The 13,092-nt window shown below is 40.0% G+C and overlaps 1 protein-coding gene across 4 annotated transcripts in view; it reads right to left on the reverse strand.

Annotated features, from left to right (window-relative positions):
• The window catches only part of MCF2L2 (MCF.2 cell line derived transforming sequence-like 2), a 240,006-nt gene that overhangs the window by 132,439 nt on the left and 94,475 nt on the right, over positions 1-13,092 (reverse strand). For all 4 annotated transcript variants that reach the window (XR_014262970.1, XM_082459952.1, XM_082459954.1 and 1 more), the window contains exons 8-10: positions 2,111-2,235; positions 1,399-1,513; positions 843-962 (exon numbers count right to left, since the gene is read on the reverse strand). Coding sequence is in view for 3 of the 4 variants with exons in the window: in XM_082459952.1 (XP_082316078.1) it covers positions 843-962; positions 1,399-1,513; positions 2,111-2,235 (360 nt within the window). In the remaining variant the exon portion in view is untranslated. The remainder of the gene's footprint in view (positions 1-842; positions 963-1,398; positions 1,514-2,110; positions 2,236-13,092) is intronic.

A 13,092-nucleotide genomic window follows, 5' to 3' on the forward strand; every position in this document is an offset into this window, starting at 1 on the left:
CAAATTTCTAGTACTACAAAATCACCATCTACCATAATCTAGAGGAAAGACACCTCTAGATTAGCTCAGAAAGGAAGTGGTAACCATAGAAGACTTAGTTCCCAAGAGACAAAAATATAGAGAACCCAGTTAAAGAAAAGCAGAAAGGAACTTCTCTGGAAAGAGATGACTGGGCTTTCTTAAATTCATAATAAGTCAAATTTGTAAGGACTTAAGATAGACTCACTCCTAAGTGCTGATCTGTGTACAGATCTGGGAAACTGTTTAACTCTGGTATGAGAATCTGAAACATATATTCCTTTCAAGTTCCTTTACAAGTTTGATATTTACAACTCTTTGAGCATGAGAAAGCACGAAGCTTTGCCAACTCTCTGTAGCAACAGAACTAATGTGGACCAATTTCCCCCGTTTCCCCATCTTGCCTACTATAAGACTAGTTATTTTTCTCTGGTTTTCCCTTTAAAGGTTCCCCCTCCTAACCACCAACTCCTGCCCCCAACCTCTGGCCCAGTGGGTAACATACCCAGTGTATGTTTTTCCCCCACTAGTCTGTCACCCCGTGAATGGGCAGGGCCACCTGGAACTCTCACCCCACCGAAGCCTCCAGCCTCAACTGGGTGCTCCGGCAGCCTTAACAGAACTCTCACTGCCCTCATCATTCCTCAGAGTTGTTAATGTGCATATCTCCCTGGAGACCTGGGGTGAGCGTGAGGTCACTGAAAAGGCAGGATTTGGGCATTCCTGTGTCTTTCGGCAACTTTCTAGCAATAATGAGTGGCCAGGATCTGTCACCATCCACAGTGACCCTCTTCCTGGTCCACAAAAATGGCAGAAAAACAAACCTGGCCTTCTCCTTCCAGTTTTTTGTATTCCTTAAGAAGTTGCTCCACACGCATCGCACTGTCTCCGATGTCTGTAAACTCTGCTTGCTCTGCCAACACGTTGTCCAGGGCAAGCTTAACCTACAAGACACATTAGAAAAGCCCAGACATAAGCCAATGGACACCCATCTGGAGGTATAGGTTTTTTATACTCTAGACAACATGAAAATCCAAAAAGGATTCAGGACATATGTGTATCTATATAGATTTTTTTTTTCTACAGCTCATCAGCTTTCAGATTAAGCTGAGGGTGCTGAGACACATGTGGATGGAATATTAAAGCTACACTGAATCAAAAAGGAAGGTAAACCATCACTGAAATACCATGTATGCCAACAGGAAAATGGGATTCTAGTACATTGCTACCCACTGAAAAGGTGAGAAGAGGAATCAAAGATAGAAGGAGGGGACTGGACTGGGGAGGGGAGGGAAGCCCGATGCCCAGAGTTCAAGGGCAAAGAGAGAACCAGAAGTCACTGAAACGTAACGGAAGTTTTATTAAACAAGAAAATAATACCTCACAAAAATTGTGTTCAAAGTGCTGTAGTTGTAGGCATTGATTAAGCTTCAGGTGATGCTCAGACCAGAACTGACTAAAGGCTTTTTCCGTTTCATTCAACTGAACTAATAACCTGTCAAGAAAGAACAAGAAAGGACATGCAGTCAGCATTCATTTCTACAGGCTCATGGAGATAACACCCGTGTTTTTAGTCAGTGTTACTAATTGTGATAATCTCCTTATTATGAAGTCTGTGTCACCTATGACTTTCTCCTAGTTCAGCTGGTTTCCACATTTCCCATTTTTTAATCAGGACACCCTCAGGACTAGGCAGAAACTTCACTTCAGATGCAGCTGCTATGCTTTAAAATGTACCCCAGGTAACCTTACCTTTCTCTTTATTTCTTTCCACCTAAGAAGACAGGTGTGCAAAGCACAGCGCCCAACCAAACTGTTATTTGGCAATGAAGCTCAGTAAATACTACCATCTTCCTTGACATCCTGGGATGAAAGCAGATCATAGGAGGAGGGAATGGCATTCTCATAAAAAGATCTCTGTAGATGGATGCCAGAAGGATACCATGGTTTTTCCTTCATTGTCTCAAATATTCTTCTTTCGTGACCCCACCAAGACCCATCAGCAGCTGTTCCAATCTGTTCTTGGTTGTTTCAGATCATGTGGTTCTACGTATTCTCTCCTGAAAAAGCAGATTCCACCCCTCTCACTCACCCTTCCATGGTAGCTACATTCTCAGCTTCATTGAGACTGAGTTTGCTGGTGGGACTTTTGGTTGCTTGTTCTTGAATACATGACAGCAACGTGGTCCCTTGCTTTCCAAGTAATTTTAGCTCATCCTAGAGAAAGGAAAATACAGTCTCTCTTAGAAGGAATTAAAAGCAAATTCTAGGTAGATTTGAGGTGAGGAAAATGGTAGCTCAGTATATTTTTATTATATAGCAAATTAAATGCTAAAGAAGTCAAGCTATAGCTTTTTAAATTGATTAACTTATTCCTAAATAGGTAATACATACACGATACAAAATTCAAAATATACAAAAGGGTACATATTGAAAACATCAAGTCTTGTGTCCACAGCCCATTCACTTTCCCATTCCAAAAGCAACAGAACTAATGTGGACCAATTTCCCCCGTTTCCCCATCTGTTTTTGTGTGTATCTCAAGTTGTTGTAAATTAAAAACAATTAGTTAATAAAATCTGGTTTTAATCCAAGATAGTGACCAGAAACAAGAAAATGACAGATATCAAGTGTTAAGTGCTGGAAAACGCCATGCAATGATAATGTAACCATTGCTAGTCGACCATAAAAAAAAACTTCATCTGGTCTCATCAATAAACACCTGCCAGTCCTGCCCCCAGAGTGTGGCCTTGTTCAGTTATCAAAGTTCAGCAGAGCTGGGCAGCAATTTCAGTTTGACATGGAAAGATTCATATTTCCAAGGCAATTCTATTCTCCTCTTTTTACATAGGGACTTAGGGCATTGCAACTGGGGAAGATGTCAGCCTATCTCTTTCCAAATCCAGTGGCTCTAGTCCTCTACTCACATAATACAGGTGGTCTCTCAATGCCCTGAGCATTAAGCATAAGGTAAGCCAAAAGGGGTGGAGCCTGGCCTAGAATTTTGCTGCTGAGAGTTTTGGGTTTTGTTCCTGGGTCACTCAGGATGCTCATTTGGTATGCCCTGAAGGTAAGAATAGGCCCATAGTTACAAAACAATCTCCTCGATGCACATGAACACTAAATCTCTTCCTCCAGGCCCAGCCATCTCCAGCCTCACTGATGCAGAACTCATTCCCTGTGGGAGGAGTTTTATACTCTCCACTCCAGTCACACAGAAATCCAGGCCCTCTCAGCCTTATGCCTTTGCTCCTCGTCTCCCATCCCACTCCAGTATTCACCCCTTTGAAGGCTTCCATTACCTATACCCAGCCTCAAACTTGTCCCAAGATCTGGCTGATGATAGATTTGACTCCTCTGATCAAAATTCTTTGGACAGCCCCTGTGGCTCTGTCCTCTCCAGGTAATGCCCCAAGTCGGCCACTTGACTGGTATTCCTGCCTGGTAACTGGACATATCCCTTCTTCTCCACTCTCAGGTATCAGCCCTCATTTCTTATCTCATCAGTGCTCGTTAAATATTTGTAGGTTGGATGAATTAAAAATAGTCTAAAAGAAATTACACTGCAGATGGATAAAGACAAATAAGATATGGTGGGGGAGAGAAAAGCACTCATTAGTAAGTGCTCTTAGCTTTTCCCTCCTCCTCCTCCCCATGAAAAAGGGTCTTGGCTATTCTACTCAGTTTCTTAACTGCTTCTAAGCTTCCGGCATTCCAGCAGTATTGTGGCATTAGTCATTATCTTATTTATATATATTTATACACACACTCACACACACACAGGATGTGCGATACAGAATTGGGAGGAAAGATGGAGGGACCAAAGAAGAAGAGGCATATTACTAGGGCAAGAAGGAGACATTGGAAGGGGAAACTTGGAAGAGAGATACAGCCAAAAAGCTGCAGAATGTGAGGAAAGTATATGAGAGTGAAAAGATGAATCTTAGTAAGTGATGTCATACACTGTGTATTTCCTTTACATGGTTAAAAATACAAAGAAAGGGACTTCCCTGGTGGTCCAGTGGTTAAGACTCCGTGCTCCCAACGCAGGGGGCACAGGTTTGATCCCTGGCTGGAGAACTAAGATCCTGCATGCTGCACAGCGTGGCCAAAAATAAATTTTAAAAAATACAAGGAAAAATTGTAACCTGGTTACACTATGGGACCATACCACATGGTCAGCTTCAGTAGGGTTACCAAAATCTGCCATAAACATGGAGGGAAAGAATAGGGAACTATGGTATTTGGACAGCATAAAGGTAAGTTGCCCAACCCCAAAATGGAGTTTGTCCTTGTTCACACTGGTGACAATTCAAAATATTTAATACCTGTATAGAGCAGGCACTGACCAATTAGCACAGAAGTCAGACACAACGCTGAAACAGTCCTGAGGCCAACTGTGGTCCAGGTGTTAACCCTTTAGTGGGTTAAAGGGTTGCCAGAATCACGAGGAGGTCTTGTGGGTCCTAGGAAATGGGCCAGGGAGGTAGAATGAAGCTCTCAAGGGATATAAATCTTTAATTCTTTTAACAACTGGTAGGGCTGTCCGAGTGTGTACTCATCATTATGGTTCCATCATTATGGAAACAAGCAGTTGGTCAGAAGAAGACTTACTTAGCAAGGCACTGGGGACTACTTCAGGGTCAAAAGAATTTAAATTTTCTGGGAGGAATTCTTTTTGTGACAAGGGTAAGCATGAATGTAGACACATATTCATTCATTTAAAATGTATTTACTATAAAGAACTATTTTTACATGCCAGGCCCTGTGCTCGGTTGTGTCATGGGCTGGGAGTGGAGGTAAGGCGGGAAGTAAAACAATCAGTCAGAGCCTAGAGAATACATGAATGCTTTATACTCCTTATTCCACTTTTAATACTTACCCTCTATCTGCCATTAAAAGTTAGCTCTACTATCTTGTGTTGTTTATAATGTTGACTAATGAATTCCAGAATCCGGCCTTTAAAATGCAAATCTTCACAATTCAGAGAAATCCTTGAAAGAGATGAGACATCCCCTTTCCTCAGTAACTGCTGAGAGGGATCTCCCTGTGATATAAAACTAGATAAAAACACTGATTATTAGGGTATTAGCATCAAAATACCCTATGGTATTTCGTATCTATTGAAATACCAATAGGTATTCATAAGAATTCCAATTCTGTCTTCCTGTGCAAAAACGAGACCTCTCTGCCTACCTCTTTCTAACTTATGTAGAGTTACTGCAAGTAGAGTTTGAACAAAGGGTCTTTAAAAACTCTTAAAACTATAAAATTATTGCTAGGGCCTATGAAAATACCTTGTAATTCTTTTTTTTTTTTTAAAGCAAAATTTTTTTGAAAAGCTTTTTCTTTTTAAAAAAATTTTTTAGTTTGTTTTTTGGCTGCGTTGGGTCTTCGTTGTCGCACGCAGGCTTTCTCTAGTTTTGGCGAGCGGGGCTACTCTTCATTGCAGTGCACGGCCTTCTCACTGCGGTAGCTTCTCTTGTTGTGGCGCACGGGCTCTACGTGCGCAGGCTTCAGTACTTGCGGCGCATGGGCTCAGTAGTTGTGGCTCGCGGGCTCTAGAGCGCAGGCTCAGTAGTTGTGGCACACGGGCTTAGTTGCTCCGTGGCATGTGGGATCTTCCTGGACCAGAGATCGAACCCGCGTCCCCTGCATTGACAGGCAGATTCTTAACCACTGCATCACCAGGGAAGTCCCATAACTTGTAATTCTGATTGATCACCTTCTTGATTATTTGTTACCGTGGTAGTATTGATGGAATTGTCCTCTCTGAATACAAAGCTGAATGAATACTGAATGGAACAAATACTGAATACTAAACAGTATTCGTATTTGTAAAGATTGATATGTCACATAACTGAAGGACCACTGGCACTTTCCTCTCCTCCTGCATGATGAGAAAAAGGCCTATGGCTCTTTTAGCTTTCTTATTTTAACAACAACAACAACAAAAAATGGGAGTCTTATCCTACTTAAATGAACACATGGTACAGTGTCTTAGTTGACTAAAGCATCTGAGAGCCAAAGGACAAGGCCCCATGTTTCTGGTCTAAATAAGACTGACAGAGAAGTGAGAATCACCCTCTTTGAGATGCAAGAGGGAGACTGCCTGCTTCTGTGAGCTGCCTCCAAAACCAGCAAGGAAAAAGACAATAGGGAGAGCTGTTTTGCTAAGAAAGAATTCTGCAAGGCCATCAAAAACAGGGTAAGAAAGTACATATCTATATAGGGTTGGTGGTTATTTTATTGTTGTCTTAGGGCCCAAAAATCTTTCTTTTTTTTAATTGAAATATAATTCATGTATCATAAAATTCAACATTTTAAAGTGTATAATTCCATGGTTTTTTTCCAGAACATTTTCATCACCCCCCAAAAAGAAATCCCATACCTATAAGCAGGCACTCTCCATTTCCCCCTCTTCCGAGCTTCCAGGAACCACTAATCTACCTGCTTTCTCTGTGGATTTGCCTATTCTGGATATTTCATATAAATGGAATCATACAATACGTGGCTTTTTTGTGTTTGCTTCTTTCACTTTGTATAATGCTTTCAAGGTTCATACATATTGTAGCATGCATCAGTACTTCATTCCTTTCAATGGCTGAATAATATTCCATTGTATGGATATATCACAATTTATTTATCCATTCCTTCAACGGTTCATGGATATTTAGGCTGTTTCCACTTTTTGGATGTTATGAATAATGCTGCTATGAACATTCATGTATAACCTTCTGTGTGAAACGTTTTCTTTTCTTTCTTTTTATTGGAGTATAATTGCTTTACAATGTTGTGTTAGTTTCTACTGTACAACAAAGTGAATCAGCTATATGTATACATATATCCCCTCCCTCCCACACCCCACATCCCACCCATCTAGGTCGCCACAGAGCACAGAGCTGAGCTTCCTGTGCTTTACAGCATGTTCCTGCTACCTATCTATTTTATATTTGGTACTGTATACATGTCAATCTTAATTTCCCAATTCGTCTCCACCTCCCCTTCCCCCCATGCCCACATGTCCGTTCTCTACAGCAACATCTCTATTCCCACCCTGCAAATAGGTTCATCTGTACCACATTTCTAGATTCCACATATATGCGTTAATATACGATATTTGTTTTTCTCTTTCTGGCTTACTTCACTCTGTATGACAGACTCTGGGTCCATCCACATCTCTACAAATGACCCAATTTCGTTCCTTTTTATGGCTGAGTAATATTCCATTGTATATATGTACCACATCTTTTTTTTTTTGCCATTTCAGTGCTATTTATTTATTTATTTATTTTTTAAACATTTTTAGAAATTTCATGTAATGTCTGAAACATTTATATTAATGTATTTCCATACAAATAACCCAATGAAAGTTTAGTATTAGTTGTTCTGTTTGTTTTTTTATACTGCAGGTTCTGATTAGTCATCAACTTTATACACATCAGTGTATACATGTCAATCCCAAGCGTCCAATTCAGCACACCACCATCTCCACCCCACCGCAGTTTTCCCCCCTTCATGTCCATATGTCTGTTCTCCACATCTGTGTCTCAACTTCTGCCCTGCAAACGGATCATCTGTACCATTTTTCTAGGTTCCACATACATGCGTTAATATACGATATTTGTTTTTCTCTTTCTGACTTACTTCACTCTGTATGACAGTCTCTAGATCCATCCACGTCTCAACAAATGACTCAATTTCATTCCTTTTTATGGCTGAGTAATACTCCATTGTATATATGTACCACAACTTCTTTATCCATTCGTCTGTCGATGGGCATTTAGGTTGCTTCCATGACCTGCCTATTGTAAATACTGCTGCAATGAACATTGGGGTGCATGTGTCTTTTTGAATTATGGTTTTCTCTGGGTATATGCCCAGTAGTGGGATTGCTGGATCATATGGTAAATCTATTTTTAGTTTTTTAAGAAACCTCCGTACTGTTCTCCATAGTGGCTGTATCAATTTACATTCCCACCAACAGTGCAAGAGGGTTCCCTCTTCTCCACACCCTCTCCAGCATTTGTTGTTTGTAGATTTTCTGATGATGCCCATTCTAACAGGAGTGAGGTGATACCTCACTGTAGTTTTCATTTTCATTTCTCTAATACTTAGTGATGTTGAGCATCTTTTCATGTGCTTCTTGGCCATCTGTATGTCTTCTTTGGAGAAATGTCTATTTAGGTCTTCTGCCCATTTTTGGATTGGGTTGTTTGTTTCTTTAATATTGAGCTGCATGAGCTGTTTATATATTTCGGAGATTAATCCTTTGTCCGTTGATTCATTTGCAAATATTTTCTCCCATTCTGAGGGTTGTCTTTTCGTCTTGTTTATGGTTTCCTTTGCTGTGCAAAAGCTTTGAAGTTTCATTAGGTCCCATTTGTTTATTTTTGTTTTTAGTTCCATTACTCTAGGAGGTGGATCAAAAAAGATCTTGCTGTGATTTATGTCAAAGAATGTTCTTCCTATGTTTTCCTCTTAAGAGTTTTATAGTGTCCGGTCTTACATTTAGGTCTCTAATCCATTTTGAGTTTATTTTTGTGTATGGTGTTAGGGAGTATTCTAATTTCATTCTACATGTAGCTGTCCAGTTTTCCCAGCACCACTTATTGAAGAGACTGTCTTTTCTCCATTGTATATCTTTGCCTCCTTTGTCATAGATTAGTTGACCATAGGTGCGTGGGTTTATTTCTGGGCTTTCTATTTTATTCCATTGATCTATGTTTCTGTTTTTGTGCCAGTACCATATTGTCTTCATTACTGAAACTTTGTAGTATAGTCTGAGGTCAGGGAGTCTGATTCCTCCAGCTCCGTTTTCTTCCCTCAAGACTGCTTTGGCTATTCGGGGTCTTTTGTGTCTCCATACAAATTTTAAGATGATTTGTTCTAGTTCCATAAAAAATGCCATTGGTAATTTGATAGGGATTGCATTGAATCTGTAGATTGCTTTGGGTAGTACAGTCATTTTCACAATGTTGATTCTTCCAATCCAAGAACATGGTATATCTCTCCATCTGTTGGTATCATCTTTAATTTCTTTCATCAGTGTCTTGTAGTTTTCTGCATACAGGTCTTTTGTCTCCCTAGGTAGGTTTATTCCTAGGTATTTTATTCTTTTTATTGCAATGGTAAATGGGAATGTTTTCTTAATTTCACTTTCAGATTTTTCATCATTAGTGTATAGGAATGCAAGAGATTCCTGTGCATTAATTTTGTATCCTGCAACTTTACCAAATTCATTAATTAGCTCTAGCAGTTTTCTGGTGGCAGTTTTAGGATACTCTATGTATAGTATCATGTCATCTGCAAACAGTGACAGTTTTACTTCTTCTTTTCCAATTTGTATTCCTTTTATTTCTTTTCCTTCTCTGATTGCCGTGGCTAGGACATCCAAAACTATGTTGAATAATAGTGGTGAGAGTGGACATCCTTGTCTCATTCCTGATCTTAGAGGAAATGCTTTCAGTTTTTCACTGTTGAGAATGATGTTTGCTGTGGGTTTCTCATATATGGCCTTTATTATGTTGAGGTAGGTTCCCTCTATGCTCACTTTCTGGAGAGTTTTTATCATAAATGGGTGTTGAATTTTGTCAAAAGCTTTTTCTGCATCTATTGAGATGATCATATGGTTTTTATTCTTCAATTTGTTAATATGGTGTATCACATTGATTGATTTGCACATATTGAAGAATCCTTGCATCCCTGGGATAAATCCCACATGATTGTGGTGTATGATCCTTTTAATGTGTTGTTGGATTCTGTTTGCTAGTATTTTGTTGAGGATTTGTGCATCTATATTCATCAGTGATATTGGTCTGTAATTTTCTGTTTTTGTAGTATCTTTGTCTGGTTTTGGTATCAGGGTGATGGTGGCCTCATAGAATGAGTTTGGGAGTGTTCCTTCCTCTGCAATTTTTTGGAAGAGTTTGAGAAGGATAGGTGTTAGCTCTTCTCTAAATGTTTGATAGAATTCACCTGTGAAGCCATCTGGTCCTGGACTTTTGTTTGTTGGAAGATTTTTAATCACAGTTTCAATTTCATTACTTGTGATTGGTCTGTTCATACTTTCTGTTTCTTCCTGGTTCAGTTTTGGAAGGTTATACCTTTCTAAGAATTTGTCCATTTCTTTCAGGTTGTCCATTTTATTGGCATAGAGTTGCTTGTAGTAGTCTCTTAGGATGCTTTGTATTTCTGCAGTGACTGTTGTAACTTCTCCTTTTTCATTTCTGATTTTATTGATTTGGGTCCTCTCCCTCTTTTTCTTGATGAGTCTGGCTAATGGCTTATCAATTTTGTTTATCTTCTCAAAGAACCAGCTTTTAGTTTTATTGATCTTTGCTATTGTTTTCTTTGTGTCTATTTCATTTATTTCTGCTCTGATCTTTATGATTTCTTTTCTTCTGCTAACTTTGGTTTTGTTTGTTCTTCTTTCTCTAGTTTCTTTAGGTGTAAGGTTAGATTGTTTACTTGAGATTTTTCTTGTTTCTTGAGGTAGGCTTGTATAACTATAAACTTCGCTCTGAGAACTGCTTTTGCTGCATCCCATAGGTTTTGGGTCGTAGTGTTTTCATTGTCATTTGTCTCTAGGTATTTTTTGATTTCCTCTTTGATTTCTTCAGTGATCTCTTGGTTATTTAGTAACGTATTGTTTAGCCTCCATGTGTTTGTGTTTTTTACGTGTTTTTCCCTGTAATTCATTTCTAATCTCACAGCGTTGTGGTGAGAAAAGATGCTTGATATGATTTCAATTTTCTTAAATTTACTGAGGCTTGATTTGTGACCCAAGATGTGATCTATCCTGGAGAATGTTCTGTGCGCACTTGAGAAGAAAGTGTAATCTGCTGTTTTTGGATGGAATGTCCTATAAATATCAATTAAATCTATCTGGTCTATTGTGTCATTTAAAGCTTCTGTTTCCTTATTTATTTTCTGTTTGGATGATCTGTCCATTGGTGTAAGTGAGGTGTTAAAGTCCCCCACTATTATTGTGTTACTGTCAATTTCCTCTTTTATGGCTGTTAGCAGTTGCCTTATGTATTGAGGTGCTCCTATGTTGGGTGCATATATATTTATAATTGCTATATCTTCTTCTTGGATTGATCCCTTCATCATTATGTAGTGTCCTTCCTTGTCTCTTGGAACATTCTTTATTTTAAAGTCTATTTTATCTGATATGAGTATAGCTACTGCAGCTTTCTTTTGATTTCCATTTGCATGGAATATCTTTTTCCATCCCCTCACTTTCAGTCTGTATGTGTCCCTTGGTCTAAAGTGGGTCTCTTGTAGACAGGATATAGATGGGTCTTGTTTTTGTATCCATTCAGCAAGCCTGTGTCTTTTGGTTGGAGCATTTAATCCATTCACGTTTAAGGTAATTATTGATATGTATGTTCCTATGACCATTTTCTTAATTGTTTTGGGTTTGTTTTTGTAGGTCCTTTTCTTCTCTTGTGTTTCCCACTTAGAGAAGTTCCTTTAGCATTTGTTGTAGAGCTGGTTTGGTGGTGCTGAATTCTCTTAGCTTTTGCTTGTCTGTAAAGCTTTTGATTTCTCCATCAAATCTGAATGAGATCCTTGCCGGGTAGAGTAATCTTGGTTGTAGGTTCTTCCCTTTCATCACTTTAAGTATATCATGCCACTCCCTTCTGGCTTGTAGAGTTTCTGCTGAGAAATCATATGTTAACCTTATGGGAGTTCCCTTGTATGTTATTTGTCGTTTTTCCCTTACTGCTTTCAATAATTTTTCTTTGTCTTTAATTTTTACCAGCTTGATTACTATGTGTCTCGGCGTGTTTCTCCTTGGGTTTATCCTGTATGGGATTCTCTGAGCTTCCTGGACTTGGGTGGCTATTTCCTTTCCCATGTTAGGGAAGTTTTCGACTATAATCTCTTCAAATATTTTCTCTGGTCCTTTCTCTCTCTCTTCTCCTTCTGGGACCCCTATAATGCGAATGTTGTTGCGTTTAATGTTGTCCCAGAGGTCTCTTAGGCTGTCTTCATTTCTTTTCATTCTTTTCTCTTTAGTCTGTTCCACAGCAGTGAATTCCACCATTCTGTCCTCCAGGTCACTTATACGTTCTTCTGCCTCAGTTATTCTGCTATTGATTCCTTCTAGTGTAGTTTTCATTGCAGTTATTGTATTGTTCATCTCTTTTTGTTCGTTCTTTAATTCTTCTAGGTCTTTGTTAAACATTTCTTGCATCTTCTCGATCTTTGCCTCCATTCTTTTTCCGAAGTCCTGGATCACCTTCACTATCATTATTCTGAATTATTTTTCTGGAAGGTTGCCTATCTCCACTTCATTTAGTTGTTTTTCTGGGGTTTTATCTTGTTCCTTCATCTGGTATATAGCCCTCTGCCTTTTCATCTTGTCTATCTTTCTGTGAATGTGGTTTTTGTTCCACAGGCTGCAGGACTGTAGTTCTTCTTGCTTCTGCTGTCTGCCCTCTGGTGGTTGAGGCTATCTAAGAGGCTTGATGGGAGGCTCTGGTGGTGGGTAGAGCTGACTGTTGCTGTGGCTGTCAGAGCTCAGTAAAAGTTTAATCCACTTGACTGCTGATGGGTGGGGCTGGGTTCCCTCCCTGTTGGTTGTTTGTCCTGAGGCAACCCAACACTGGAGCCTACCTGGGCTCTTTGGTGGGGCTAATGACAGACTCTGAGAGGGCCACGCCAAGGAGTACTTCCGAGAACTTCTGCTGCCAGTGTCCTTGTCCCCACGGTGAAACAGAGCCACTCCCCCGCCTCTGCAGGAGACCTACCAACACAAGCAGGTAGGTCTGGTTCAGTCTCCCCTGGGGTCACTGCTCCTTCCCCTGGGTCCCGACGCGCACACTATTTTGTGTGCGCTCTCCAAGAGTGGGGTTTCTGTTTCCCCCAGTCCTGTTGAAGTCCTGCAATCAATTCCCACTAGGCTTTGAAGTCTGATTCTCTAGGAATTCCTCCTCCCGTTGCCGGAACCCCAGGTTGGGAAGCCTGACGTGGGGCTCAGAACCTTCACTCCAGTGAGTGGACTTCTGTGGTATAAGTGTTTGCCAGTCTGTGAGTCACCCACCCACCAGTTATGGGATTTGA

Source organism: Balaenoptera physalus, assembly GCF_965194825.1.
Source record: "Balaenoptera physalus genome assembly, chromosome: 4".
Classification (NCBI taxonomy): Eukaryota; Metazoa; Chordata; class Mammalia; order Artiodactyla; family Balaenopteridae; genus Balaenoptera; species Balaenoptera physalus.